This window comes from Procambarus clarkii, unplaced genomic scaffold (genome assembly GCF_040958095.1).
Source record: "Procambarus clarkii isolate CNS0578487 unplaced genomic scaffold, FALCON_Pclarkii_2.0 HiC_scaffold_173, whole genome shotgun sequence".
Lineage (NCBI taxonomy): Eukaryota > Metazoa > Arthropoda > Malacostraca > Decapoda > Cambaridae > Procambarus > Procambarus clarkii.
Window position 1 is genome coordinate 308973 of NW_027189206.1, and position 26752 is coordinate 335724.

General features: G+C 50.6%; 1 protein-coding gene across 1 annotated transcript in view; it reads right to left on the reverse strand.

The window, feature by feature from the left end:
- LOC138361074 (transmembrane protein 272-like) overlaps positions 1-26752 on the reverse strand; it is a 63332-nt gene that overhangs the window by 18242 nt on the left and 18338 nt on the right. Inside the window, exon 3 of the mRNA XM_069320544.1 lies at positions 3968-4009. Coding sequence (XP_069176645.1) covers positions 3968-4009 — 42 coding nt within the window. The remainder of the gene's footprint in view (positions 1-3967; positions 4010-26752) is intronic.

Here is a 26752-nt window from a genome sequence, read left to right on the forward strand (position 1 = left end):
GGGTGGGACGTAGAGCACCAGGGTGGGATGTGGAGCACCAGGGTGGGACGTGAAGCACTAGGGTGGGACGTAGAGCACTAGGGTGAGACGTGGAGCACAAGGGTGGGACGTGGAGCACTAGGGTGAGAAGTGGAGCACTAGGGTGGGACGTAGAGCACTAGGGTGGGACGTAGAGCACTAGGGTGGGACGTAGAGCACTAGGGTGAGACGTGGAGCACTAGGGTGGGACGTGGAGCACTAGGGTGAGAAGTGGAGCACTAGGGTGGGACGTGCAGCACTAGGGTGGGACGTGCAGCACTAGGGTGGGACGTGGAGCACCAGGGTGGGACGTAGAGCACTAGGGTGGGACGTGGAGCACTAGGGTGGGACGTGCAGCACTAGGGTGGGACGTGCAGCACTAGGGTGGGACGTGGAGCACCAGGGTGGGACGTGAAGCACTAGGGTGGGACGTGGAGCACCAGGGTGGGACGTAGAGCACTAGGGTGGGACGTAGAGCACTAGGGTGGGACGTAGAGCACTAGGGTGAGACGTGGAGCACTAGGGTGGGACGTGGAGCACTAGGGTGAGAAGTGGAGCACTAGGGTGGGACGTGCAGCACTAGGGTGGGACGTGCAGCACTAGGGTGGGACGTGGAGCACCAGGGTGGGACGTGAAGCACTAGGGTGGGACGGGGAGCACCAGGGTGGGACGTGAAGCACTAGGGTGAGAAGTGGAGCACTAGGGTGGGACGTAGAGCACTAGGGTGGGACGTAGAGCACTAGGGTGGGACGTAGAGCACTAGGGTGAGACGTGGAGCACTAGGGTGGGACGTGGAGCACTAGGGTGAGAAGTGGAGCACTAGGGTGGGACGTGCAGCACTAGGGTGGGACGTGGAGCACTAGGGTGGGACGTGGAGCACCAGGGTGGGACGTAGAGCACTAGGGTGGGACGTGGAGCACTAGGGTGGGACGTGCAGCACTAGGGCGGGACGTGCAGCACTAGGGTGGGACGTGGAGCACCAGGGTGGGACGTGAAGCACTAGGGTGGGACGTGGAGCACCAGGGTGGGACGTAGAGCACTAGGGTGGGACGTAGAGCACTAGGGTGGGACGTAGAGCACTAGGGTGAGACGTGGAGCACTAGGGTGGGACGTGGAGCACTAGGGTGAGAAGTGGAGCACTAGGGTGGGACGTGCAGCACTAGGGTGGGACGTGCAGCACTAGGGTGGGACGTGGAGCACCAGGGTGGGACGTGAAGCACTAGGGTGGGACGTGGAGCACCAGGGTGGGACGTGAAGCACTAGGGTGGGACGTGGAGCACTAGGGTGAGACGTGGAGCACTAGGGTGGGACGTGGAGCACTAGGGTGAGAAGTGGAGCACTAGGGTGGGACGTGCAGCACTAGGGTGAGACGTGGAGCACTAGGGTGGGACGTGGAGCACTAGGGTGGGACGTGAAGCACTAGGGTGGGACGTGCAGCACTAGGGTGGGACGTGCAGCACTAGGGTGGGACGTGGAGCACCAGGGTGGGACGTGAAGCACTAGGGTGGGACGTAGAGCACCAGGGTGGGACGTGAAGCACTAGGGTGGGACGTGGAGCACTAGGGTGAGACGTGGAGCACTAGGGTGGGACGTGCAGCACTAGGGTGGGACGTGGAGTACTAGGGTGGGACGTAGAGCACTAGGGTGGGACGTAGAGCACCAGGGTGGGACGTAGAGCACCAGGGTGGGACGTAGAGCACCAGGGTGGGACGTAGAGCACTAGGGTGGGACGTTGAGCACTAGGGTGAGACGTGGAGCACCAGGGTGGGACGTGGAACACTAGGATGGGACGTGCAGCACTAGGGTGGGACGTGGAGTACCAGGGTGGGACGTGGAGCACCAGGGTGGGATGTGGAGCACCAGGGTGGGACATGAAGCACCTGGGTGGGACGTGGATCAATAGGGTGGGACGTGGAGCACCTGGGTGGGACGTGGAGCACTAGGGTGGGACGTGGAGCACTAGGGTGGGACGTGAAGCACCTGGGTGGGACGTGGATCACTAGGGTGGGACGTGGAGCACCTGGGTGGGACGTGGAGCACTAGGGTGGGACGTGGAGCACTAGGGTGGGACGTGGAGCACCTGGGTGGGACGTGGAGCACTAGAGTGGGACGTGGAGCACTAGAGTGGGACGTGGAGCACTAGGGTGGGACGTGGAGCACTAGGGTGGGACGTACAGCACTAGGGTGGGACGTGGAGCACCTGGGTGGGACGTGGAACACTAGAGTGGGACGTACAGCACTAGGGTGGGACGTGGAGCACCTGGGTGGGACGTGCAGCACTAGGGTGGGACGTGGAGCACCAGGGTGGGACGTGCAGCACTAGGGTGGGACGTGGAGCACCTAGGTGGGACGTGGAGCACTAGGGTGGGACGTGCAGCACAAGGATGGGACGTGGAGCACCTGGGTGGGACGTGGAGCACTAGGGTGGGACGTGGAGCACCTGGGTGGGACGTGCAGCACCTGGGTGGGACGTGGAGCACCTGGGTGGGACGTGGAACACCAGGGTGGGACGTGGAGCACCTGGGTGGGACGTGGAGCACCTGGGTGGGACGTGAAGCACTAGGGTGGGACGTGCAGCACCTGGGTGGGACGTGCAGCACCTGGGTGGGACGTGGAGCACCAGGGTGGGACGTGGAGCACCTGGGTGGGACGTGGAGCACCTGGGTGGGACGTGAAGCACTAGGGTGGGACGTGCAGCACTAGGGTGGGACGTGAAGCACCAGGATGGGACGTGGAGCACCAGGGTGGGACGTGAAGCACTAGGGTGGGACGTGGAGCACCTGGGTGGGACGTGGAGCACCTGGGTGGGACGTGAAGCACCAGGGTGGGACGTGGAGCACTAGGGTGGGACGTGCAGCACTAGGGTGAGACGTGGAGCACTAGGGTGGGACGTGCAGCACCAGGGTGGGACGTGCAGCACCAGGGTGGGACGTGCAGCACTAGGGTGGGACGTGGAGCACCAGGGTGGGACGTGGAGCACCAGGGTGGGACGTGGAGCACCAGGGTGGGACGTGAAGCACTAGGGTGGGACGTAGAGCACCAGGGTGGGACGTGCAGCACTAGGGTGGGACGTGGAGCACCAGGGTGGGACGTGGAGCACCAGGGTGGGACGTGAAGCACCAGGGTGGGACGTGAAGCACAAGGATGGGACGTGGAGCACCAGGGTGGGACGTAGAGCACCAGGGTGGGACGTGGAGCACCAGGGTGGGACGTGCAGCACCAGGGTGGGACGTGAAGCACTAGGGTGGGACGTGGAGCACTAGGGTGGGACGTGAAGCACTAGGGTGGGACGTGGAGTACCAGGGTGGGACGTGGAGCACCAGGGTGGGACGAGGAGCACCAGGGTGGGACGTGGAGCACCAGGGTGGGACGTGGAGCACCAGGGTGGGACGTGAAGCACTAGGGTGGGACGTGGAGCACTAGGGTGGGACGTGGAGCACCAGGGTGGGACGAGGAGCACCAGGGTGGGACGTGGAGCACCAGGGTGGGACGTGGAGCACCAGGGTGGGACGTGGAGCACCAGGGTGGGACGAGGAGCACCAGGGTGGGACGTGGAGCACCAGGGTGGGACGTGGAGCACCAGGGTGGGACGAGGAGCACCACGGTGGGACGTGGAGCACCAGGGTGGGACGTGGAGCACCAGGGTGGGACGTGAAGCACTAGGGTGGGACGTAGAGCACTAGGGTGGGACGTGGAGCACTAGGGTGGGACGTGGAGCACCAGGGTGGGACGTGGAGCACCAGGGTGGGACGTGGAGCACCAGGGTGGGACGAGGAGCACCAGGGTGGGACGTGGAGCACCAGGGTGGGACGTGGAGCACCAGGGTGGGACGTGAAGCACTAGGGTGGGACGTAGAGCACTAGGGTGGGACGTAGAGCACTAGGGTGGGACGTGGAGCACCAGGGTGGGACGTGGAGCACTAGGGTGGGACGTGAGGTTGTCTACTCACCACATCCACCGCCGTCATCACTGTCACCGTCGTAGCTGTGCTCTGAAAAAATAAAGTTTTTGTTAAGTTATTTAGAATAAAGGAATTAATTTGTTTCAAATTTTCACCAGAAAACAGATGAGTGTTGAGTAGAAGTGACGTCATGATGATTGTTGAGTAACAGTGACGTCATGATGATGATTGTTGAGTAGCAGTGACGTCATGATGATGATTGTTGAGTAACAGTGACGTCATGATGATGATTGTTGAGTAGCAGTGACGTCATGATGATTGTTGAGTAACAGTGACGTTATGATGATGATTGTTGAGTAGCAGTGACGTCATGATGATTGTTGAGTAACAGTGACGTCATGATGATGATTGTTGAGTAGCAGTGACGTCATGATGATTGTTGAGTAACAGTGACGTCATGATGATGATTGTTGAGTAGCAGTGACGTCATGATGATTGTTGAGTAACAGTGACGTCATGATGATGATTGTTGAGTAGCAGTGACGTCATGATGATTGTTGAGTAGCAGTGACGTCATGATGATGATTGTTGAGTAACAGTGACGTCATGATGATGATTGTTGAGTAGCAGTGACGTCATGATGATTGTTGAGTAACAGTGACGTCATGATGACGATTGTTGAGTAGCAGTGACGTCATGATGATTGTTGAGTAACAGTGACGTCATGATGATGATTGTTGAGTAGCAGTAACGTCATGATGATTGTTGAGTAGCAGTTACGTCATGATGATGATTGTTGAGTAACAGTGACGTCATGATGATGATTGTTGAGTAGCAGTGACGGCATGATGATTGTTGAGTAACAGTGACGTCATGATGATGATTGTTGAGTAGCAGTGACGTCATGATGATTGTTGAGTAGCAGTGACGTCATGATGATTGTTGAGTAACAGTGACGTCATGATGATTGTTGAGTAGCAGTGACGTCATGATGATGATTGTTGAGTAACAGTGACGTCATGATGATGATTGTTGAGTAACAGTGATATCATGATGATGATTGTTGAGTAGCAGTGACGTCATGATGATGATTGTTGAGTAGCAGTGACGTCATGATGATGATTGTTGAGTAGCGTGACGTCATGATGATTGTTGAGTAACAGTGACGTCGTGATGATGATTGTTGAGTAACAGTGACGTCGTGATGATGATTGTTGAGTAACAGTGACGTCGTGATGATGATTGTTGAGTAACAGTGACGTCATGATGATGATTGTTGAGTAGCAGTGACGTCATAATGATTGTTGAGTAACAGTGACGTCGTGATGATGATTGTTGAGTAACAGTGACGTCGTGATGATGATTGTTGAGTAACAGTGACGTCGTGATGATGATTGTTGAGTAACAGTGACGTCGTGATGATGATTGTTGAGTAACAGTGACGTCATGATGATGATTGTTGAGTAGCAGTGACGTCATGATGATGATGATTGTTGAGTAACAGTGACGTCATGATGATTGTTGAGTAACAGTGACGTCGTGATGATGATTGTTGAGTAACAGTGACGTCGTGATGATGATTGTTGAGTAACAGTGACGTCATGATGATTGTTGAGTAACAGTGACGTCGTGATGATGATTGTTGAGTAACAGTGACGTCGTGATGATGATTGTTGAGTAACAGTTACGTTGTGATGATGATTGTTGAGTAGCGTGACGTCATGATGATGATTGTTGAGTAGCGTGACGTCATGATGATTGTTGAGTAACAGTGACGTCGTGATGATGATTGTTGAGTAACTGTGACGTCGTGATGATGATTGTTGAGTAACAGTGACGTTGTGATGATGATTGTTGAGTAACAGTGACGTTATGATGATGATTGTTGAGTAGCAGTGACGTCATGATGATTGTTGAGTAACAGTGACGTCGTGATGATGATTGTTGAGTAGCAGTGACGTCATGATGATTGTTGAGTAACAGTGACGTCGTGATGATGATTGTTGAGTAGTAGTGACGTCATGATGATTGTTGAGTAACAGTGACGTCGTGATGATGATTGATGAGTAGCAGTGACGTCATGATGATTGTTGAGTAACAGTGACGTCGTGATGATGATTGTTGAGTAGCAGTGACGTCATGATGATTGTTGAGTAACAGTGACGTCGTGATGATGATTGTTGAGTAGCAGTGACGTCATAATGATTGTTGAGTAACAGTGACGTCGTGATGATGATTGTTGAGTAACAGTAACGTCGTGATGATGATTGTTGAGTAACAGTGACGTCGTGATGATGATTGTTGAGTAACAGTGACGTCATGATGATGATTGTTGAGTAGCAGTGACGTCATGATGATGATGATTGTTGAGTAACAGTGACGTCATGATGATTGTTGAGTAACAGTGACGTCGTGATGATGATTGTTGAGTAACAGTGACGTCGTGATGATGATTGTTGAGTAACAGTGACGTCATGATGATTGTTGAGTAACAGTGACGTCGTGATGATGATTGTTGAGTAACAGTGACGTCGTGATGATGATTGTTGAGTAACAGTTACGTTGTGATGATGATTGTTGAGTAGCGTGACGTCATGATGATGATTGTTGAGTAGCGTGACGTCATGATGATTGTTGAGTAACAGTGACGTCGTGATGATGATTGTTGAGTAACTGTGACGTCGTGATGATGATTGTTGAGTAACAGTGACGTTGTGATGATGATTGTTGAGTAACAGTGACGTTATGATGATGATTGTTGAGTAGCAGTGACGTCATGATGATTGTTGAGTAACAGTGACGTCGTGATGATGATTGTTGAGTAGCAGTGACGTCATGATGATTGTTGAGTAACAGTGACGTCGTGATGATGATTGTTGAGTAGTAGTGACGTCATGATGATTGTTGAGTAACAGTGACGTCGTGATGATGATTGATGAGTAGCAGTGACGTCATGATGATTGTTGAGTAACAGTGACGTCGTGATGATGATTGTTGAGTAGCAGTGACGTCATGATGATTGTTGAGTAACAGTGACGTCATGATGATGATTGTTGAGTAGCAGTGACGTCATGATGATTGTTGAGTAACAGTGACGTCATGATGATGATTGTTGAGTAGCAGTGACGTCATGATGATTGTTGAGTAACAGTGACGTCGTGATGATGAGTGTTGAGTAGCAGTGACGCCATGATGATTGTTGAGTAACAGTGACGTCGTGATGATGAGTGTTGAGTAGCAGTGACCTTATCATGATGATTGTTGGGTCCTGTAAATGGACGTGTACTTAAATTATATTCTGGCATCTAGGATACACCAATAATGTTTATATATATTAAATTAGATATGAAAATATTCAAATCCCAGTCGTGGTCCCAGTCGTGGTCCCAGTCGTGGTCCCTGTCGTGTTCCCTGTCGTGTTCCCTGTCATGTTCCCTGTCGTGTTCCCTGTCGTGTTCCCTGTCGTGGTCCCTGTCGTGGTCCCTGTCGTGTTCCCTGTCGTGGTCCCTGTCGTGGTCCCTGTCGTGTTCCCTGTCGTGTTCCCTGTCGTGGTCCCTGTCATGTTCCCTGTCGTGTTCCCTGTCGTGTTCCCTGTCGTGGTCCCTGTCATGTTCCCTGTCGTGTTCCCTGTCGTGTTCCCTGTCGTGTTCCCTGTCATGTTCCCTGTCGTGGTCCCTGTCGTGTTCCCTGTCGTGTTCCCTGTCATGTTCCCTGTCGTGGTCCCTGTCGTGGTCCCTGTCGTGTTCCCTGTCGTGTTCCCTGTCGTGGTCCCTGTCGTGGTCCCTGTCGTGTTCCCTGTCATGTTCCCTGTCGTGGTCCCTGTCGTGTTCCCTGTCGTGTTCCCTGTCGTGTCTGTCTAGCAGTTCATGTTACTTAAGTTTCCCATGTTAACAATAACCTGATTTTTAAGATAACTATATCAGGTGTGTCCACCACCAGGTGTGTCCACCACCAGGTGTGTCCACCACCAGGTGTGTCCACCACCAGGTGTGTCCACCACCAGGTGTGTCCACCCACCAGGTGTGTCCATCACCAGGTGTGTCCACCACCAGGTGTGTCCACCACCAGGTGTGTCCACCACCAGGTGTGTACATCACCAGCTGTGTCCACCACCAGGTGTGTCCACCACCAGGTGTGTCCACCACCAGGTGTGTCCATCACCAGGTGTGTCCACCACCAGGTGTGTCCACCACCAGGTGTGTCCACCACCAGGTGTGTCCACCACCAGGAATGTCCACCACCAGGTGTGTCCATCACCAGGTGTGTGTCCACCACCAGGTGTGTCCACCACCAGGTGTGTCCACCACCAGGTATGTCCACCACCAGGTGTGTCCACCACCAGATGTGTCCACCACCAGGTGTGTCCACCACCAGGTGTGTCCACCACCAGGTGTGTCCACCACCAGGTGTGTGTCCACCACCAGGTGTGTCCACCACCAGGTGTGTCCACCACCAGGTGTGTCCACCACCAGGTGTGTCCACCACCAGGTGTGTCCACCACCAGGTGTGTCCACCACTACTTGTGTCCACCCACCAGGTGTGTCCACCACCAGGGTGTGTGTCCACCACCAGGTGTGTCCACCACTAGGTGTGTCTACTACCAGGTGTGTCCACCACCAGGTGTGTCCACCACCAGGTGTGTCCACCACCAGGTGTGTCCACCATCAGGTGTGTCCACCACCAGGTGTGTCCACCACCAGGTGTGTCCACCACCAGGTGTGTCCACCACTACTTGTGTCCACCCACCAGGTGTGTCCACCACCAGGGTGTGTGTCCACCACCAGGTGTGTCCACCACCAGGTGTGTCCACCACCAGGGTGTGTGTCCACCACCAGGTGTGTCCACCACCAGGTGTGTCCACCACCAGGTGTGTCCACCACCAGGTGTGTCCACCACCAGGTGTGTCCACCACCAGGTGTGTCCACCACCAGGGTGTGTGTCCACCACCAGGTGTGTCCACCACCAGGTGTGTCCACCACCAGGGTGTGTGTCCACCACCAAGTGTCTCCACCACCAGGTGTGTCCACCACCAGGTGTGTCCACCACCAGGTGTGTCCACCACCAGGTGTGTCCACCACCAGGTGTGTCCACCACCAGGTGTGTCCACCACCAGGGTGTGTGTCCACCACCAGGTGTGTCCACCACTAGGTGTGTCTACTACCAGGTGTGTCCACCACCAGGTGTGTCCACCACCAGGTGTGTCCACCACCACGGTGTGTGTCCACCACCAGGTGTGTCCACCACTAGGTGTGTCTACTACCAGGTGTGTCCACCACCAGGTGTGTCCACCACCAGGTGTGTCCACCACCAGGTGTGTCCACCACCAGGTGTGTCCACCACCAGGGTGTGTGTCCACCACCAGGTGTGTCCACCACCAGGTGTGTCCACCACTACTTGTGTCCACCCACCAGGTGTGTCCACCACCAGGGTGTGTGTCCACCACCAGGTGTGTCCACCACCAGGTGTGTCCACCACCACGGTGTGTGTCCACCACCAGGTGTGTCCACCACTAGGTGTGTCTACTACCAGGTGTGTCCACCACCAGGGTGTGTGTCCACCACCAGGTGTGTCCACCACCAGGTGTGTCCACCACCAGGTGTGTCCACCACCAGGTGTGTCCACCACCAGGTGTGTCCACCACCAGGTGTGTCCACCACCAGGTGTGTCCACCACTACTTGTGTCCACCCACCAGGTGTGTCCACCACCAGGGTGTGTGTCCACCACCAGGTGTGTCCACCACCAGGTGTGTGTCCACCACCAGGTGTGTCCACCACCAGGTGTGTCCACCACCAGGTGTGTCCACCACCAGGTGTGTCCACCACCAGGTGTGTCCACCACCAGGTGTGTCCACCACCAGGTGTGTCCACCACCAGGTGTGTCCACCACCAGGGTGTGTGTCCACCACCAGGTGTGTCCACCACCAGGTGTGTCCACCACCAGGGTGTGTGTCCACCACCAAGTGTCTCCACCACCAGGTGTGTCCACCACCAGGTGTGTCCACCACCAGGTGTGTCCACCACCAGGTGTGTCCACCACCAGGTGTGTCCACCACCAGGTGTGTCCACCACCAGGGTGTGTGTCCACCACCAGGTGTGTCCACCACTAGGTGTGTCTACTACCAGGTGTGTCCACCACCAGGTGTGTCCACCACCAGGTGTGTCCACCACCACGGTGTGTGTCCACCACCAGGTGTGTCCACCACTAGGTGTGTCTACTACCAGGTGTGTCCACCACCAGGTGTGTCCACCACCAGGTGTGTCCACCACCAGGTGTGTCCACCACCAGGTGTGTCCACCACCAGGGTGTGTGTCCACCACCAGGTGTGTGTCCACCACTAGGTGTGTCTACTACCAGGTGTGTCCACCACCAGGTGTGTCCACCACCAGGTGTGTCCACCACCAGGGTGTGTGTCCACCACCAGGTGTGTCCACCACTAGGTGTGTCTACTACCAGATGTGTCCACCACCAGGTGTGTCCACCACCAGGTGTGTCCACCACCAGGTGTGTCCACCACCAGGGTGTGTGTCCACCACCAGGTGTGTCCACCACTAGGTGTGTCTACTACCAGGTGTGTCCACCACCAGGTGTGTCCACCACCAGGGTGTGTGTCCACCACCAGGTGTGTCCACCACCAGGTATGTCCACCACCAGGTGTGTCCATCACCAGGTGTGTGTCCACCACCAGGTGTGTCCATCACCAGGTGTGTGTCCACCACCAGGTGTGTCCACCACTAGGTGTGTCCACCACCAGGTGTGTCCATCACCAGGTGTGTGTCCACCACCAGGGGTGTCCACCACCAGGTGTGTCCACCACCAGGTGTGTCCACCACCAGGTGTGTCCATCACCAGGTGTGTGTCCACCACCAGGTGTGTCCACCACCAGGTGTGTCCACCACCAGGTGTGTCCACCACTAGGTGTGTCCATTATCAGGTGTGTCCATTATCAGGTGTGTCCACCACCAGGTGTGTCCACCACCAGGTGTGTCCACCACTACTTGTGTCCACCCACCAGGTGTGTCCACCACCAAGTGTCTCCACCACCAGGTGTGTCCACCACCAGGTGTGTCCACCACCAGGTGTGTCCACCACCAGGTGTGTCCACCACCAGGTGTGTCCACCACCAGATGTGTCCACCACCAGGTGTGTCCACCACCAGGTGTGTCCACCACCAGGTGTGTCCATCACCAGGTGTGTGTCCACCACCAGGTGTGTCCACCACCAGGTGTGTCCACCACCAGGTGTGTCCACCACCAGGTGTGTGTCCACCACCAGGTGTGTCCACCACCAGGTGTGTCCACCACCAGGTGTGTCCACCACCAGGTGTGTCCATCACCAGGTGTGTGTCCACCACCAGGTGTGTCCACCACTAGGTGTGTCTACTACCAGGTGTGTCCACCACCAGGTGTGTCCACCACCAGGTGTGTCCACCACCAGGTGTGTCCACCATCAGTGGTCAATATCTTGGTCAGCATGCATACTGCAATCCATTACCCTTATTTCAAGCGATTTTAGCATGGTTTCTAGTCTTTGGTTCAGTATTTTAGTCCATCTGGGAGCTCCTGTTATGACTCGCAATGCATCATTTGATTAACCTCAACGTTTTCCCACCTGCCAGGAAAAAGAGTGAGTAAGGCAGGCGCTGCATAATCAACTAGAGAACGAACGGCGTGTATGTAAAACATTCTTAACACTTTGTGTCCCGCTCCTAGACGGGGCCCTGTGATTGCTCTCATTATATTCAGTCGTGATTTTGCTTTCTCCTTCAGATATTGAATTTGCTTGTTGAATGTCATTTTAGAATCTATCCACACTCCGAGATATTGATATTGTGTAACCCACTGAAGGTTAATATCTTGAATGCGTAGGTGCCTGTCTGGAGTGTTGCCGCCTAGTCTCATTGCCTTAGACTTCAGATATTTTTAGCCCTAAAACGCTGCATTCAGATGTCACTTTATCTAATGCACCTTGTGCTTTATTTAGATGTGAAGTACTTGTAATGACTGATGCTATATCATCAGCATAGCTTAGCGATTTAACCCTTTCTGCAAATGACATGGTAACGAGGTTTTCCATAAGGATGTTAAAAAGACCAGGACTGAGGACTCCTTGTGGAGTCCCATTCTCATGCAAGTGGTAGTCCGACACATGTCCTTGCAACTTTACTCTGGCATACCTGTGACTTAGGTAATCTTGAATCCATCCTAGCATATTTCCCTTTACACCTTGTTTAACTAAGGTGTGTAAAGTTGCTTGCGGGCTTGCAAGTTCGAATGCTTTTTCTAGATCAAGGAAGATCACTATAGCTGGACCTGAGTTAACTGTTCCTAGTAATGTTGCTATACAGTTGGCAGTACCTACTCCTCTAGTGAAGCTAAATATGTGTTTATGAAGGTCTCCAGTCTTCCACAGTAGTCTATTTAAGACCACCCGTTCTGCAGTTTTACTAATGCATGATGTTAATGAAATGGGTCTGTAATTGCCAGGTTCTTTAGGCTTAGAAATCGGTATGATGTCTGCTTTCTTCCAAGAGGTCGGTAGTTTGCCTTGCTGCCAAGATGCATTGATGACGTCCAATATTCCTTGTTCTCCAGCAGGACCTGCATGTGCGACCATTGAGTATGTAATGTTATCAGCACCTGGTGCAGTGTCCTTACCACCTTTTTTGGCTCTGATTAGTTCTTGTTTGGTGAAGGGACAGACACATTCGTCATTTATAGCTATGCCCTCATGAATGACTGTCATCCTCTCTTGTTTTAATTGTTCTTGCTGCCTTCTGACCATTGCAGGAAGCTAATATGAAGCTGTTCTTTCTGCAAATTGGAGAGCAAGTCTCTCAGCCTCCTGCAATGGTTGAATACATGCCTGTGGTCGGGCTGGTCGACCTGATATGGTTTTAATCTGACCACATATCTTGCCAAGACTATGTTCCTTTAGAGTTTGACACCACCCAAACCATCTTGCCTCCTTTACTTCTCTAGAAACTCGTCTTGCTTCAGATATCACCGCTCTTAGCAGAGTTCTTCCTTCTGGTGTGGGGTTTCTCTATAGATGTTTTCTGAAGATTTTGACTCTGTGGTTTTGTTCTTTAACTTCATTACTATAGAACCAATAGTTCTTTCGTTTTGTGTTTCCTGTGATAATGATTGGAATAGCTTTGTTTGAAGCAGCTGGAATGGCTTCCTGGAGATTGGTCTCGTGAATGTTCAAATCCTCAAGTGGCGTGTTTGGTGTATACTATTTTTCAAGTTCCTCTTGCTATATAATCCAGTTGGCTTTTTTTAAATTCCACCTAGGTTGTGCAGGTGGTGTAGTAGGTCGTTCTATGTTTAGTGTTACGACAGTAGCATTGTGGTCTCTGGTGATCACCGGATCTACCTCCCACTTCGCCTGATGCTTGAGTGCCGTTGAGATTAATGTAAGATCAAGGGAACCTCCTAAAATGTGAGTGGGTTCCCCAGTGTTGAGAAGTGTAATTTCAGGTACTTCTCGCAGAGCTGCGGCTAAATGGCGCCCATCTGCATTGTCTGGCCCAGTCGCACCTAACTCTTGATGATGAGCATTAAAATCCCCAGCAATAATTACATTTTCCTGCGTGGCCAAGGCAAGCACTGCCTCTGCTTCTAGTTTACGCCTTGGGGGCTTGTAGACATTGTATATGAGGAGCTCAATATTAGTCATATTCACTGTTACTGCTAATACCTCTACTCCATCCCCACATGAAACTGGGTCTATTTTCTTGCTGGGTATGGTGTTCCTGACTAGGGTCATTAATCCTCTTTGTCTCCCCTGATCATACGGTATAACATAGTGCTGATATCCAGCTAATCTGAAGGATTTCGTGGCTGGGAAAAGAGTTTCTTCCAAAGCGTTTATATCTGCTTTCGTGCTGATTGCAGCTTCCTGAAGTGTGTGTTTTTTACTTCCAAGACCTTGTATGTTCCACTGCAGTATTCGTAATGGCCAGACGACGGTTTCCGTTGGTGTTGCCTGTTCTAGTAGAACTCTTCAGAATCGACCTTTATATTCTCCACCTCGCAAGTCGTGTCGCTGCAAATCGGACTGCACTGATTGCTCGTGGTCATCCCCGGCATTGTTGGAATCTGTGCATAACTGTGGTCCATCGCTTTGTTGTTGGTATTGCTGCATGTGGGACTGCATTGATTGCTCGTAGCCGTTTCTTGTGTTGTCGGAACCTGTGCATCTCTCCCATCCAGTATTTCGCTGTTGATGTTGCTGCATATTGGACTGCATTGATTGTTCATGCCCGCCTTTTGTGTTGTTGGAACCTGTGCATCACTGCTGTTCAAAACTTCTTTGTTGGTGTTGTTGCATATCAGACTACATTGGCTGTTGTTGTCTGTCTCTTGTGTTGTAAGATTCTGTTGATCTTGGGTGGTCACTGATTCTTGCAGTTGCTTTTGTAAATGTTGATGTTCTGGTGTCTTGACTACCCGACTGTTGTTGGTAGTCTGTATGTCCATGTTGCGTTGTTTGTCCTCTAGTGCTCCGTCTTGTCTCGGACTGTCTATTTCTTGTGGAACTGTGGTCTGCTGCACGATCTTGTCCATTATCACACAAATGATTTCTTGAGTCTGTTGCTGTGAGGCGTTCTGCGTCATCTGTAGATAATTGATAATGGTCTCTGCCATGATCTTCACGATGTTTTTCAGTTGGACCTCAATAAAATTGTATATTTGTTGTGTTGACACCGAAAGTAATTGCTTTTGCTCTTTGGCTTTTGTTGTATTTCTGCAGCACTTTTGCGTATTTTCTGATTTGGAATTAATAGATTCTGGAAATTTTGTTCTGTAAGAGTGGATATTTGTTGTGGCTGTGCACGAGTGTTCCAGACGTTGGTGTATGTGGTGCTGGTCTGTGTGTTTATCCTGGCCTGAGCTGTCTGCACTTTTTCTTTCCGTGCAGAGCAGGTTGTGCTCCAGGCATGATGTTTGCCGCCACAATTTGGACATTTGGCTGTCGTGGCCTGGTTTGCCTTGTGCTTGTCTATACAGTCTTTGGTTGGATGCCTCAAGCTGCACACTCCGCATCTCTCCTGTCCGGTGCAGCGTGATTGATGGTGGCCGTATTTCTGACACCTGAAGCAGCGCAGGGGTTCTGGGGCGTATGGTCTCTGTCGGTATGTTCCCCAATTTCCAAGATTGTGAATGTTTCTGGCACATGTCCCAAGACGGTCCCCAGAACCTGACGTGTCGCTGCCTTGTCTACTTTTGTGCGGCATCGTTCCGCATTCAGGATTTGCTTGTGTTCTAGTACTGGATCCAGGGGTAAGTCGATTGGGTATCCCAAAAGCACGACTCGTGTGCGTCTTTCTGAAGAATCCAGCTTTTCCAAGCGTACTGGTTTCCCTTGCAGGACTTTTGCTTTTTCTAAGTAATTTGCAGTCTGTTGGTCTCGTGGTGTCATAATTATTTCTCCTTTCAGGTTGACTGTGATCTAAAGTTTGAGCTCTGGTTGTTCCTTTTCCATTGTCGTTACTACTCCATATGCTGTAGGAAAGTGGCCTGTCTGCATTATCTTGAATTTTGGAAGATGTGCAGTCTGGCGATGGCTGGTGTGTGACTGGTGGTGTCCTCTCCTGTCTCATACTGCTGTCCAGTGGCTGGGCTGTGGAGAGAGGTACAGTGTCTGACACTGGCTGGTGTGAGACTGGTGGTGTTCTCTCCTGTCTCATGCTGATGTCCTGTGGCTGTGTTGTGGACAGAGAAGCATTGTCTGACACTGGCTGGTGTGTGACTGATGTCCTCTCTAAGTCCATTACGTCTGCTGTCTTGCTGGCAGAAGTACGTAGTGAAGCCTCGATAGCAGTTTTCATCAGTGCCTGCTGCACCTCGGTCCACTGTCCCTCCTCGTCTGAAAACTGCCTCCATTTTTTTTTTTTTTTTTTTTTTTTTTTTTTTTTTTTTTTTTTTTTGAGATATATACAAGAGTTGTTACATTCTTGTACAGCCACTAGTACGCGTAGCGTTTCGGGCAAGTCCTTAATCCTATGGTCCCTGGAATACGATCCCCGCCGCGAAGAATCGTTTTTTCATCCAAGTACACATTTTACTGTTGCGTTAAACAGAGGCTACAGTTAAGGAATTGCGCCCAGTAAATCCTCCCCGGCCAGGATACGAACCCATGACATAGCGCTCGCGGAACGCCAGGCGAGTGTCTTACCACTACACCACGGAGACTGTAAATTGCCTCTTTACAGTTTACAATTGCCTCTTCCATTGCCTCTTTCTCTTTGACTTCCCCATGACTCTCCGTGTTGGGAGGACCGATTCACTGCTCTACCTAATGCCTGAGACACTCTTAGGCCTGGAGAAATTCATTCCCCTCCAACATAGGTCGTAAAATGATTCCCCCCAGGTGGAATCAGGAATACCTAACACCTAAATGAGCAGTTTGGTCTACCTTTCCTTGTCAGGCTCAGTACACCTTCTTAGGTGCCCCCTTGTGGCAATGCCCGCAGGGTATTGCCTCGCCCTTCAGGGTAGGACTCTAAGTAACCTGGTCAGTGATACGGTCCTCACATAAAAAAAAAATCGGTCATGGGCATCGAGAGTGTGGTACGAGAGTTTGGGTCGTCTGCGTACTGGGTTGCGCAGAATACCAGTCAGCTGGGCAGCAGGTAATCAACAACGTTGTTTCTCCATAAATTGTAGACGAAATCGAAATTATTTCCTTCCAAACAAAATATTGTCTGGGTCTTGGAGTACTGCTGTATTCTTCCTCACAAAACCGCGATGATTTGAGCTGATGGGTGCTCAGAATCGTACATTTTTCCGGGAACAAATCCGTGTGTGGCCAGCTAACAATGGCACCTGCAGCTGATCTGTTGGCCGGTGTCGTGTGTTGGCAGGTATCACATGTTAGCAGGTGTCGCATGTTGGCAGGTGTCGTATGTTGGCAGGTATCACATGTTAGCAGGTGTCTCCTGTTGGCAGGTGTCGCATGTTGGCAGGTGTCGTATGTTGGCAGGTGTTGCATGTTGGCAGATGTCGCATGTTGGCAGGTGTCACGTGTTGGCATGTGTCGCATGTTGGCAGGTGTCGGGTGTTGGCAGGCGTTGCGTGTTGGCAGGCGTTGTCGGAAATTGCTGACACCCGAAGCACTAACCCCTAGCACAGTAAGATAAATGCGTTGTGTTAGGAAAATAAATCTACTAACACATATTAAATTCTAGTGAGAGAATGTCAAAAGTTTCCTTGAATCCATGATGGTCTATTGCGTCAGCCACCACGTCTCACGCGGTGACGATTTCTTTACTTAATTCTTATTAAAACCAGTCTGCAATTTGCTTTCATTTGCGTTTGTTATTTAGATTGGAAATTAATTAAACTTGACAAGAATTAAAGTGTACAGTACTGTTATCCCAAGGTGAATTTCCCCATCCGTGACATGTTGATTCACGGGTAGAATAATAATCACGTCACGTACTCAGCACTTATTAAATGTGCTTTAAACCACGAAAAACTTCCGATCCAGCATCATAAACAATGGAAATTTGTTCTCTGGAATTTGGTATAATATATTAGGGCGTAAAATGACGCCAATACTGTCTCGTTAGTGAAAGAGATAAATTAAATAGCGTGTCTAATTTTCTGGACATTCACCACAATCGGGGGAGGAGGAGGCGTCACTTGCGCACCGAGACTCCCTGCCGGAGCTAGCAAATTAGTATCGTCTGATATTTGAGTCATCCGAAGTGCTACGACTCCTAGACGTTGCTATCTCCACACACTAAGGGATTTATGTTCGGTCGGTTATTTTTAACTCAGTAGAGATTTATGAACGTATTTTCTTGTGCTAGAGTTAACCGGTCGTTATGCCGCATGGAAACCAAACCTCACACAGTAAGGTTTAATTCTAAATAGAAAGTTATTTAACTCATTTGAGCTTAGTGAGGGGGAAATATTAGCATTGCAGTAGTTATTGTATATGTTTTCCTCAAAGTGGAGATAATCAACCGGGAACCAGTTGCTTCAACTTACAGTTACCAGTGGACTAGACACCACCAACCAGGAGACGATAATTTGGACTGACTCTCGGGACGTTCTCCTAATGTGACATTTGCAAACCGACTCGGCAGCTAAGCCCTTCTAATTCATTCATTTATGTTTGTAGTTAGTCTACTGACTCTAAATAAATGATAAATAAATAAATAAATGTTTATTTAGGTAAGGTACATACATACAAGAAATTTTTACAAAGATTGGTTGACTTATAGGTAGAGCTAGTACATACAATGCCTAAAGCCACTATTACGCAAAGCGTTTCGGGCATCACAAAGCGTTTCGGGCATAGAGAATAGACTCTATATGAGAATTTTATCAATATCATATATCATATTCATTATTATAATATTACAAGGTTGATTTAACATTATAAATCCACCCCCAAAGTTATGTAAGTTGTAACACCTGGCAGGTTTAGAAATAAACATACAGTCCACTTAATTATCAAGAATTAAATTTAACGAAAACACCTGCTGGGAAATTCCCACAGGTGTCGCATGCTGGCAGGTGTTGCATGTTAGCAGGTGTTGCATGTTGGTAGATGTTGTATGTTAGCAGGTGTTGCATGTTGGCAGGTGTGTGTGTGGGCAGGGTGAGGACGCGTGCGAGGAGGCTCCTGCTCGTGTGGTGTACAGCGGGAGCAACAGCACCCTGGGAATGGTGAAGATAACAGTGAGATGGGGAGTGTAGTCGCTCGATCTCCGGATGTTAGATCATCTGGATGATGTAATACTAGTACGTATCAACCCTAGCGTCAGCACCAGACACCCGGGGTGGAATGATATCAGAATCAACCCTGACGTTAGAACAGGACATCCGGGATGATACAGACCCGGCTGGTAGTCGGATACACATACCAGGATTGCCCAACTGCCGGCCGGGAACTGATAAGACCTATGACGAAGTGCCGGTCAGGTCAACAAGAGCACAAACTGGCCCGGAATATCACCCACAACGACCAACAGGAGTTGTAAAGGTCATTTATCTTGTCAAACACCTTGGAAGGCCGTCGACAACAACTGTACTACGACGGCAAGTTTAACAACTACAATATGGCAGAGCTTCAGTCTCTGATAAGTGTTATCTCTGAGAGATAACCTGTTCCATGTCGACATTCACGTATGTGGACACTGAGGAATACTGACTCAATAACACTATTCCGGTACACTGTGTGTGAAGCAATGGTCGCACTGTTTTATGATACACCGACTCTATTACAGGTAGTTGTTATTGAGGTAGTAATGTATCTGCTCCAGTCGAGAATATCTTTTGAACTACACTACTTGATGTAACAAGATTATGAGGTCAACACAGGTCTCCTTGCTGACCTCTCAGTAATTCCTGCCTCTTGGCCAGATGGCTGACACAGACCAGCATACACGCTTGCTGGCTGACACAGACCAGCATACACGCTTGCTGGCTGACACAGACCAGCATACACGCTTGTAGGCCGACACAGGCCAGCAAACACGCTTGCTGGCTGACACAGGCCAGCAAACACGCTTGCTGGCTGACACAGGCCAGCATACACGCTTGCTGGCTGACACAGACCAGCATACACGCTTGCAGGCCGACACAGGCCAGCAAACACGCTTGCTGACTGACACAGGCCAGCAAACACGCTTGCTGGCTGACACAGACCAGCATACACGCTTGCTGGCTGACACAGACCAGCATACACGCTTGCTGGCTGACACAGACCAGCATACACGCTTGTAGGCCGACACAGGCCAGCAAACACGCTTGCTGGCTGACACAGGCCAGCAAACACGCTTGCTGGCTGACACAGACCAGCATACACGCTTGCAGGCTGACACAGGCCAGCATACACGCTTGCTGGCTGACACAGGCCAGCATACACGCTTGCAGGCCGACACAGGCCAGCAAACACGCTTGCTGGCTGACACAGGCCAGCAAACACGCTTGCTGGCTGACACAGGCCAGCATACACGCTTGCTGGCTGACACAGGCCAGCAAACACGCTTGCTGGCTGACACAGACCAGCATACACGCTTGCTGGCTGACACAGACCAGCATACACGCTTGCTGGCTGACACAGACCAGCATACACGCTTGCTGGCTGACACAGGCCAGCAAGCACGCTTGCTGGCTGACACAGACCAGCATACACGCTTGCTGGCTGACACAGACCAGCATACACGCTTGCTGGCTGACAGACCAGCATACACGCTTGCTGGCTGACACAGGCCAGCATACACGCTTGCTGGCTGACACAGGCCAGCATACACGCTTGCTGGCTGACACAGACCAGCATACACGCTTGCTGGCTGACACAGACCAGCATACACGCTTGCTGGCTGACACAGACCAGCAAACACGCTTGCTGGCTGACACAGACCAGCATACACGCTTGCTGGCTGACACAGACCAGCATACACGCTTGCTGGCTGACACAGACCAGCATACACGCTTGCTGGCTGACACAGGTCAGCATACACGCTTGCTGACTGACACAGACCAGCATACACGCTTGCTGGCTGACACAGACCAGCATACACGCTTGCTGGCTGACACAGACCAGCATACACGCTTGCTGGCTGACACAGACCAGCATACACGCTTGCTGGCTGACACAGACCAGCATACACGCTTGCTGGCTGACACAGACCAGCATACACGCTTGCTGGCTGACACAGGTCAGCATACACGCTTGCTGGCTGACACAGACCAGCATACAGATTCAGATTCAGATTCAGATGTTTATTCAGGTAAGGTATATACATACAAGTGATGTTACATTAATGGATTGATATATAGATAGAGCTAGTACATACAATGCCTAAAGCCACTATTACGCAATGCGTTTCGGGCAAGAAAACATTAATATCTAGAACTTAATACTAATACACGCTTGCTGGCTGACACAGACCAGCATACACGCTTGCTGGCTGACACAGACCAGCATACACGCTTGCTGGCTGACACAGACCAGCATACACGCTTGCTGGCTGACACAGTCTACTGCTGGGTACTGCCAACCAGAGGAGAGCAGTACCCAGCACGACCCTTGTGGCATGTTGACCTTACTGTATGGTGTATGTGGGCTGGTGGTGGTGGTGTATACTGTATGGTGTATGTGGGCTGGTGGTGGTGTATACTGTATGGTGTATGTGGGCTGGTGGTGGTGGTGTATACTGTATGGTGTATGTACTCACCTATTTGTGCTTGCAGGAGTTGAGCTCTGGCTCTTTGGTCCCGCCTCTCAACCGTCAATCAACTGGTGTACAGGTTCCTGAGCCTACTGGGCTCTATCATATCTACACTTGAAACTGTGTATGGAGTCAGCCTCCACCACATCACTGCCTAATGCATTCCACCTGTTAACTACTCTGACACTGAAAAAGTTCCTTCTAACGTCCTTGTGGCTCATGTGGGTACTCAGTTTCCATCTGTGTCCCCTTGTTCGCGTCCCGCCAGTGTTGAATAGTTTATCCTTGTTTACTCGGTCGATTCCCCTGAAGATTTTGTAGGTTGTGATCATGTCTCCCCTTATTCCTCTGTCTTCCAGTGTCGTAAGGTGCATTTCCCGCAGCCTTTTCTCGTAACTCATGCCTCTTAGTTCTGGGACTAGTCTAGTGGCATACCTTAGGACTTTTTCCAGCTTCGTTTTGTGCTTGACAAGGTACGGGCTCCATGCTGGGGCCGCATACTCCAGGATTGGTCTTACATATGTGGTGTACAAGATTCTGAATGATTCCTTACACAGGTTCCTGAACGCTGTTCTGATGTTAGCCAGCCTCGCACATGCCGCAGACGTTATTCTTTTTATGTGGGCTTCAGGAGACAGGTTTGGTGTGATATCAACTCCTAGATCTTTCTCTCTGTCCGTTTCATTAAGTACTTCATCTCCTATTCTGTATCCTGTGTCTGGCCTCCTGTTTCCACTGCCTAGTTTCATTACTTTGCATTTACTCGGGTTCAACTTTAGCAGCCATTTGTTGGACCATTCACTCAGTCTGCCTAAGTCATCTTGTAGCCTCCTATTATCATCCTCAATTTCAATTCTCCTCATAATTTTTGCATCATCGGCAAACATTTAGAGAAACGATTCTATACCCTCTTGGAGATCATTTACGTATATCAGAAACAGTATAGGTCCAAGTACTGACCCCTGCGGGACTCCACTCGTAACGTCTCGCCAATCTGAGACCTCACCCCTCACACTGACTCGTTGTCTCCTGTTGCTTAGGTACTCCTTTATCCAATGGAGTACCTTCCCTTTCACTCCAGCCTGCATCTCCAGTTTTTTCACTAGCCTCTTGTGTGGCACTGTATCAAAGGCTTTCTGACAATCCAAAAATATGCAGTCTGCCCACCCTTCTCTTTCTTGCCTTATTTTTGTTGTCTGGTCGTAGAATTCAAGTAATCCTGTGAGGCAGGACCTGTCATCCCTGAACCCATGTTGATGCTGTGTTACAAAGTTTTTTCGCTCCAGATGCACCACTAGCTTTCTTCGCACAATCTTCTCCATCAGCTTGCATGGTATGCAGGTTAGGGACACTGGCCTGTAATTCAGTGCCTCCTGTCTACCCCCTTTCTTGTATATCGGGACTACGTTAGCTGCTTTCCAAATTTCTGGCAGTTCCCCTGTTGCCAGTGATTTGTTATACACTATGGTGAGTGGTAGGCACAGTTCTTCTGCTCCTTCCTTTAGTATCCAAGGGGAGATTCCATCTGGGCCTATAGCCTTTGTTACATCCAACTCTAGTAAACACTTCCTTACTTCCCCATTGGTAATCTCAAACTCTTCCAGTGGTTCCTGATTAGCTATTCCCTCTCTTATCTCTGGAATTTCTCCTTGCTCTAAGGTGAAGACCTGGAATTTCTTATTCAGTTCCTCACACTTCCTTGTCGTTTGTAGTGAATCCTTCTGCCCCTATCCTTAATTTCATAGCCTGTTCCTTTACTGTTGTTTTTCTCCTGATGTGGCTATGCAGCAATTTAGGCTGCATAGCCACATCAGGAGAAAATCAGGAGTCTTTGCCTTGCTTGCGATGTCATTTTCGTATTGTCTTTCTGCCTCTCTTCTCATCCTGACATATTCATTCCTGGCCTTCTGGTATCTTTCTCTGCTCTCAAGTGTCCTGTTATTCCTATAGTTTCTCCATGCCCTTTTACTTTGCTGCTTAGCTAGCCTACATCTCTGATTAAACCATGGGTTTCTCATCTTTATTTCACTGTTTTCCTTTTGGACTGGGACAAACTTGTTTGCTGCGTCCTTGCACTTCTGCGTGATGTAGTCCATCATATCTTGGGCCGTCTTCCCCCTGAGCTCTGTTTCCCATGCTATTTCTGTTAGGAATTTTCTTATCTCTTCATAGTTTCCCTTTCGGTATGCTAACCTTTTGGTTTCGGTATCCCTCCTCGAGTTCAATAACCCTTCTTCAATCAAGTACTCAAACACCAGTGCACTGTGGTCGCTCATTCCTACTGGAGCCTCAAAACCGATTTCTCTTGTGTCGGAGTCGTTCAGAGTGAAGACCAGGTCGAGTCTCGCTGGTTCGTCATTTCCTCTCATCCTTGTGGGTTCTCTGACATGCTGGGTTAAGAAGTTTCTAGTCACCACCTCCAGTAGTTTGGCTCTCCACGTATCCTCGCCTCCATGCGGTTCCTTGTTCTCCCAATCAATCCTTCCGTGATTGAAGTCCCCCATGATGAGCAGGTGGGATCTATTTCTACAGGCAGCAGAGGCTGCCCTCTCAATTATAGTGTTAACTGCCATGTTCTTGTTTTCGTACTCTTGACTATGTCTTCTGTCATTTGGTGGAGGGTTGTATATTACTTCTACTACTATTCTTGGTCCTCCCATTGTCATGGTGCCTACTATGTAGTCTCTGAACCCCTCACAGCCCGGGATAGCCATCTCCTTAAAACTCCATTCCTTTCTCATGAGTAGGGCCACTCCACCTCCTCCCCTACCTTCCCTCTCTTTCCTTATTACTGTGTACCCCTGGGGAAACATGGCATTCATTATGATTGCAGAGAGTTTTGTTTCAGTGAGTCCGATTACATCTGGGTTCACTTCTTGTGCTCTTTCCCTTAGTTCACTTGTCTTGCTTGTGATCCCATCTATGTTCGAGTACATCACCCTGAAACTGACTCTCTTCTGTTTCTCCTCTGGGGGGGACCTGTGGGGTCTGGGGTGAGTGGGAGCTGGGAGGATCTGGTACGGGGAGACTGGTGGAGGAGGGAGGGCTTGGGGGGGGGGGGGGGGCTGGTGCCGGTGTATACTATACTGTATGGTGTATGTGTGCTGGTGGCGGTGTATACTATGGTGTATGGTGTATGTGGGCTGGTGGCGGTGTACAGTTGACTACAGAGAGAGAGTGTCGGGTGGGGGGGGTTGGGTTCAGATAACACAGTTATCAGTGGAGCCTCGACTCTTTATCTCCCTCCCTATCTCTCATACCACCCCCTCCCCTCCCCCCCAGCTCCCCATTTTGTACTATGTTGGGCTCCTGCCACACCACCACCTCCCCCAGCTCCCTATGCTGTGCTATGTTGGGTTCCTGCCACACCACCCACCACTCCCAGCTCCTCACGTTGTACTATGTTGGGCTCCTGCCACACCACCACCTCCCCCAGCTCCCCATGTTGTACTATGTTGGCCTCCTGCCACACCAACACCTCCCCCAGCTCCCTATGTTGGGTTCCTGCCACACCAACACCTCCCCCAGCTCTCTATGTTGTGCTATGTTGGGCTCCTGCCACACCAACACCTCCCCCAGCTCTCTATGTTGTGCTATGTTGGGCTCCTGCCACACCAACACCTCCCCCAGCTCTCTATGTTGTGCTATGTTGGGCTCCTGCATCACTAACACCTCCTCATGTTGTACTATGTTGGGTTCCTGCCACACCACCTCCCCCAGCTCCCCATGTTGTACTGTGTTGGGCTCCTGCATCACTAACACCTCCTCATGTTGTACTATGTTGGGGTCCTGCCACACCACCACCTCCCCATGTTGTACTATGTTGGGCTCCTGCCACACCACCACCTCCCCATGTTGTACTATGTTGGGCTCCTGCCACACCATCACCTCCCCATGTTGTACTATGTTGGGCTCCTGCCACACCACCAGCTCCCCATGTTGTACTATGTTGGGCTCCTGCCACACCACCAGCTCCCCATGTTGTACTATGTTGGGGTCCTGCCACACCACCACCTCCCCATGTTGTACTATGTTGGGGTCCTGCCACACCACCACCTCCCCATGTTGTACTATGTTGGGGTCCTGCCACACCACCAGCTCCCCATGTTGTACTATGTTGGGGTCCTGCCACACCACCACCTCCTCATGTTGTACTATGTTGGGCTCCTGCCACACCACCACCTCCCCATGTTGTACTATGTTGGGGTCCTGCCACACCACCACCTCCTCATGTAATCATATAATAGCCACTATGGCCTGGCCTGTGGTAGTGGTGCTGGCAGGGACGCGGAGGCTCAGGGGCTACACTCAGGCAGCCCCTGAGATAAGAGACTCGGGTTACTACCACCACCTTACACTGTCTTAACACCACCCGGGATTATGGCCATATTCTCAAGTAGTCTCACACTGTTATGTCTTAATGGACGTAAGTGTATGCTGAACTGTCAGTGTAAGAGTGTGTTAAACTGTCTGTGTAAGAGTGTGTTAAACTGTCAGTGTAAGAGTGTGTTAAACTGTCAGTGTAAGAGTGTGTTAAACTGTCAGTGTAAGAGTGTGTTAAACTGTCAGTGTAAGAGTGTGTTAAACTGTCAGTGTAAGAGTGTGTTAAACTGTCAGTGTAAGAGTGTGTTAAACTGTCAGTGTAAGAGTGTGTTAAACTGTCAGTGTAAGAGTGTGTTGAACTGTCAGTGTAAGAGTGTGTTGAACTGTCAGTGTAAGAGTGTGTTGAACTGTCAGTGTAAGAGAGTGTTAAACTGTCAGTGTAAGAGTGTTAAACTGTCAGTGTAAGAGTGTGTTAAACTGTCAGTGTAAGAGTGTGTTAAACTGTCAGTGTAAGAGTGTGTTAAACTGTCAGTGTAAGAGTGTGTTAAACTGTCAGTGTAAGAGTGTGTTGAACTGTCAGTGTAAGAGAGTGTTAAACTGTCAGTGTAAGAGTGTTAAACTGTCAGTGTAAGAGTGTGTTAAACTGTCAGTGTAAGAGTGTGTTAAACTGTCAGTGTAAGAGTGTGTTAAACTGTCAGTGTAAGAGTGTGTTAAACTGTCAGTGTAAGAGAGTGTTAAACTGTCAATGTAAGAGTGTGTTAAACTGTCAGTGTAAGAGTGTGTTAAACTGTCAATACAAGAGTATGTTAAACTGTACTCACCTATTTGTGCTTGCATGGGTTGAGCTCTGGCTCTTTGGTCCAGCCTCTCAACTGTCAATCAACTGGTGTACAGGTTCCTGAGCCTACTGGGCTCTATCATATCTACACTTGAAACTGTGTATGGAGTCAGCCTCCACCACATCACTGCCTAATGCATTCCATTTGTTAACTACTCTGACACTGATAAAAAAATTAACGTCCCTGTGGCTCATTTGGGTACTGAATTGCCACCTATGTCTCCTTAAACAGCTTATCCTTATCTACCCTGTCAATTTCCCTGAGAATTTTGTAGGTAGTGATCATGTCTCCTCTTACTCTTCTGTCTTCTACTGTAATGAGGTGCATTTCACGCAGCCTTTCCTCATAACTCATGCCTCTTAGTTCTGGGACTAGCCTAGTGGCATACCCCTGAACTTTTTCCAGCTTCATCTTGTGCTTGACAAGGTACGGGCTCGGGGTACGAGTACGGGTATGCTGGGGTCACATACTCTAGG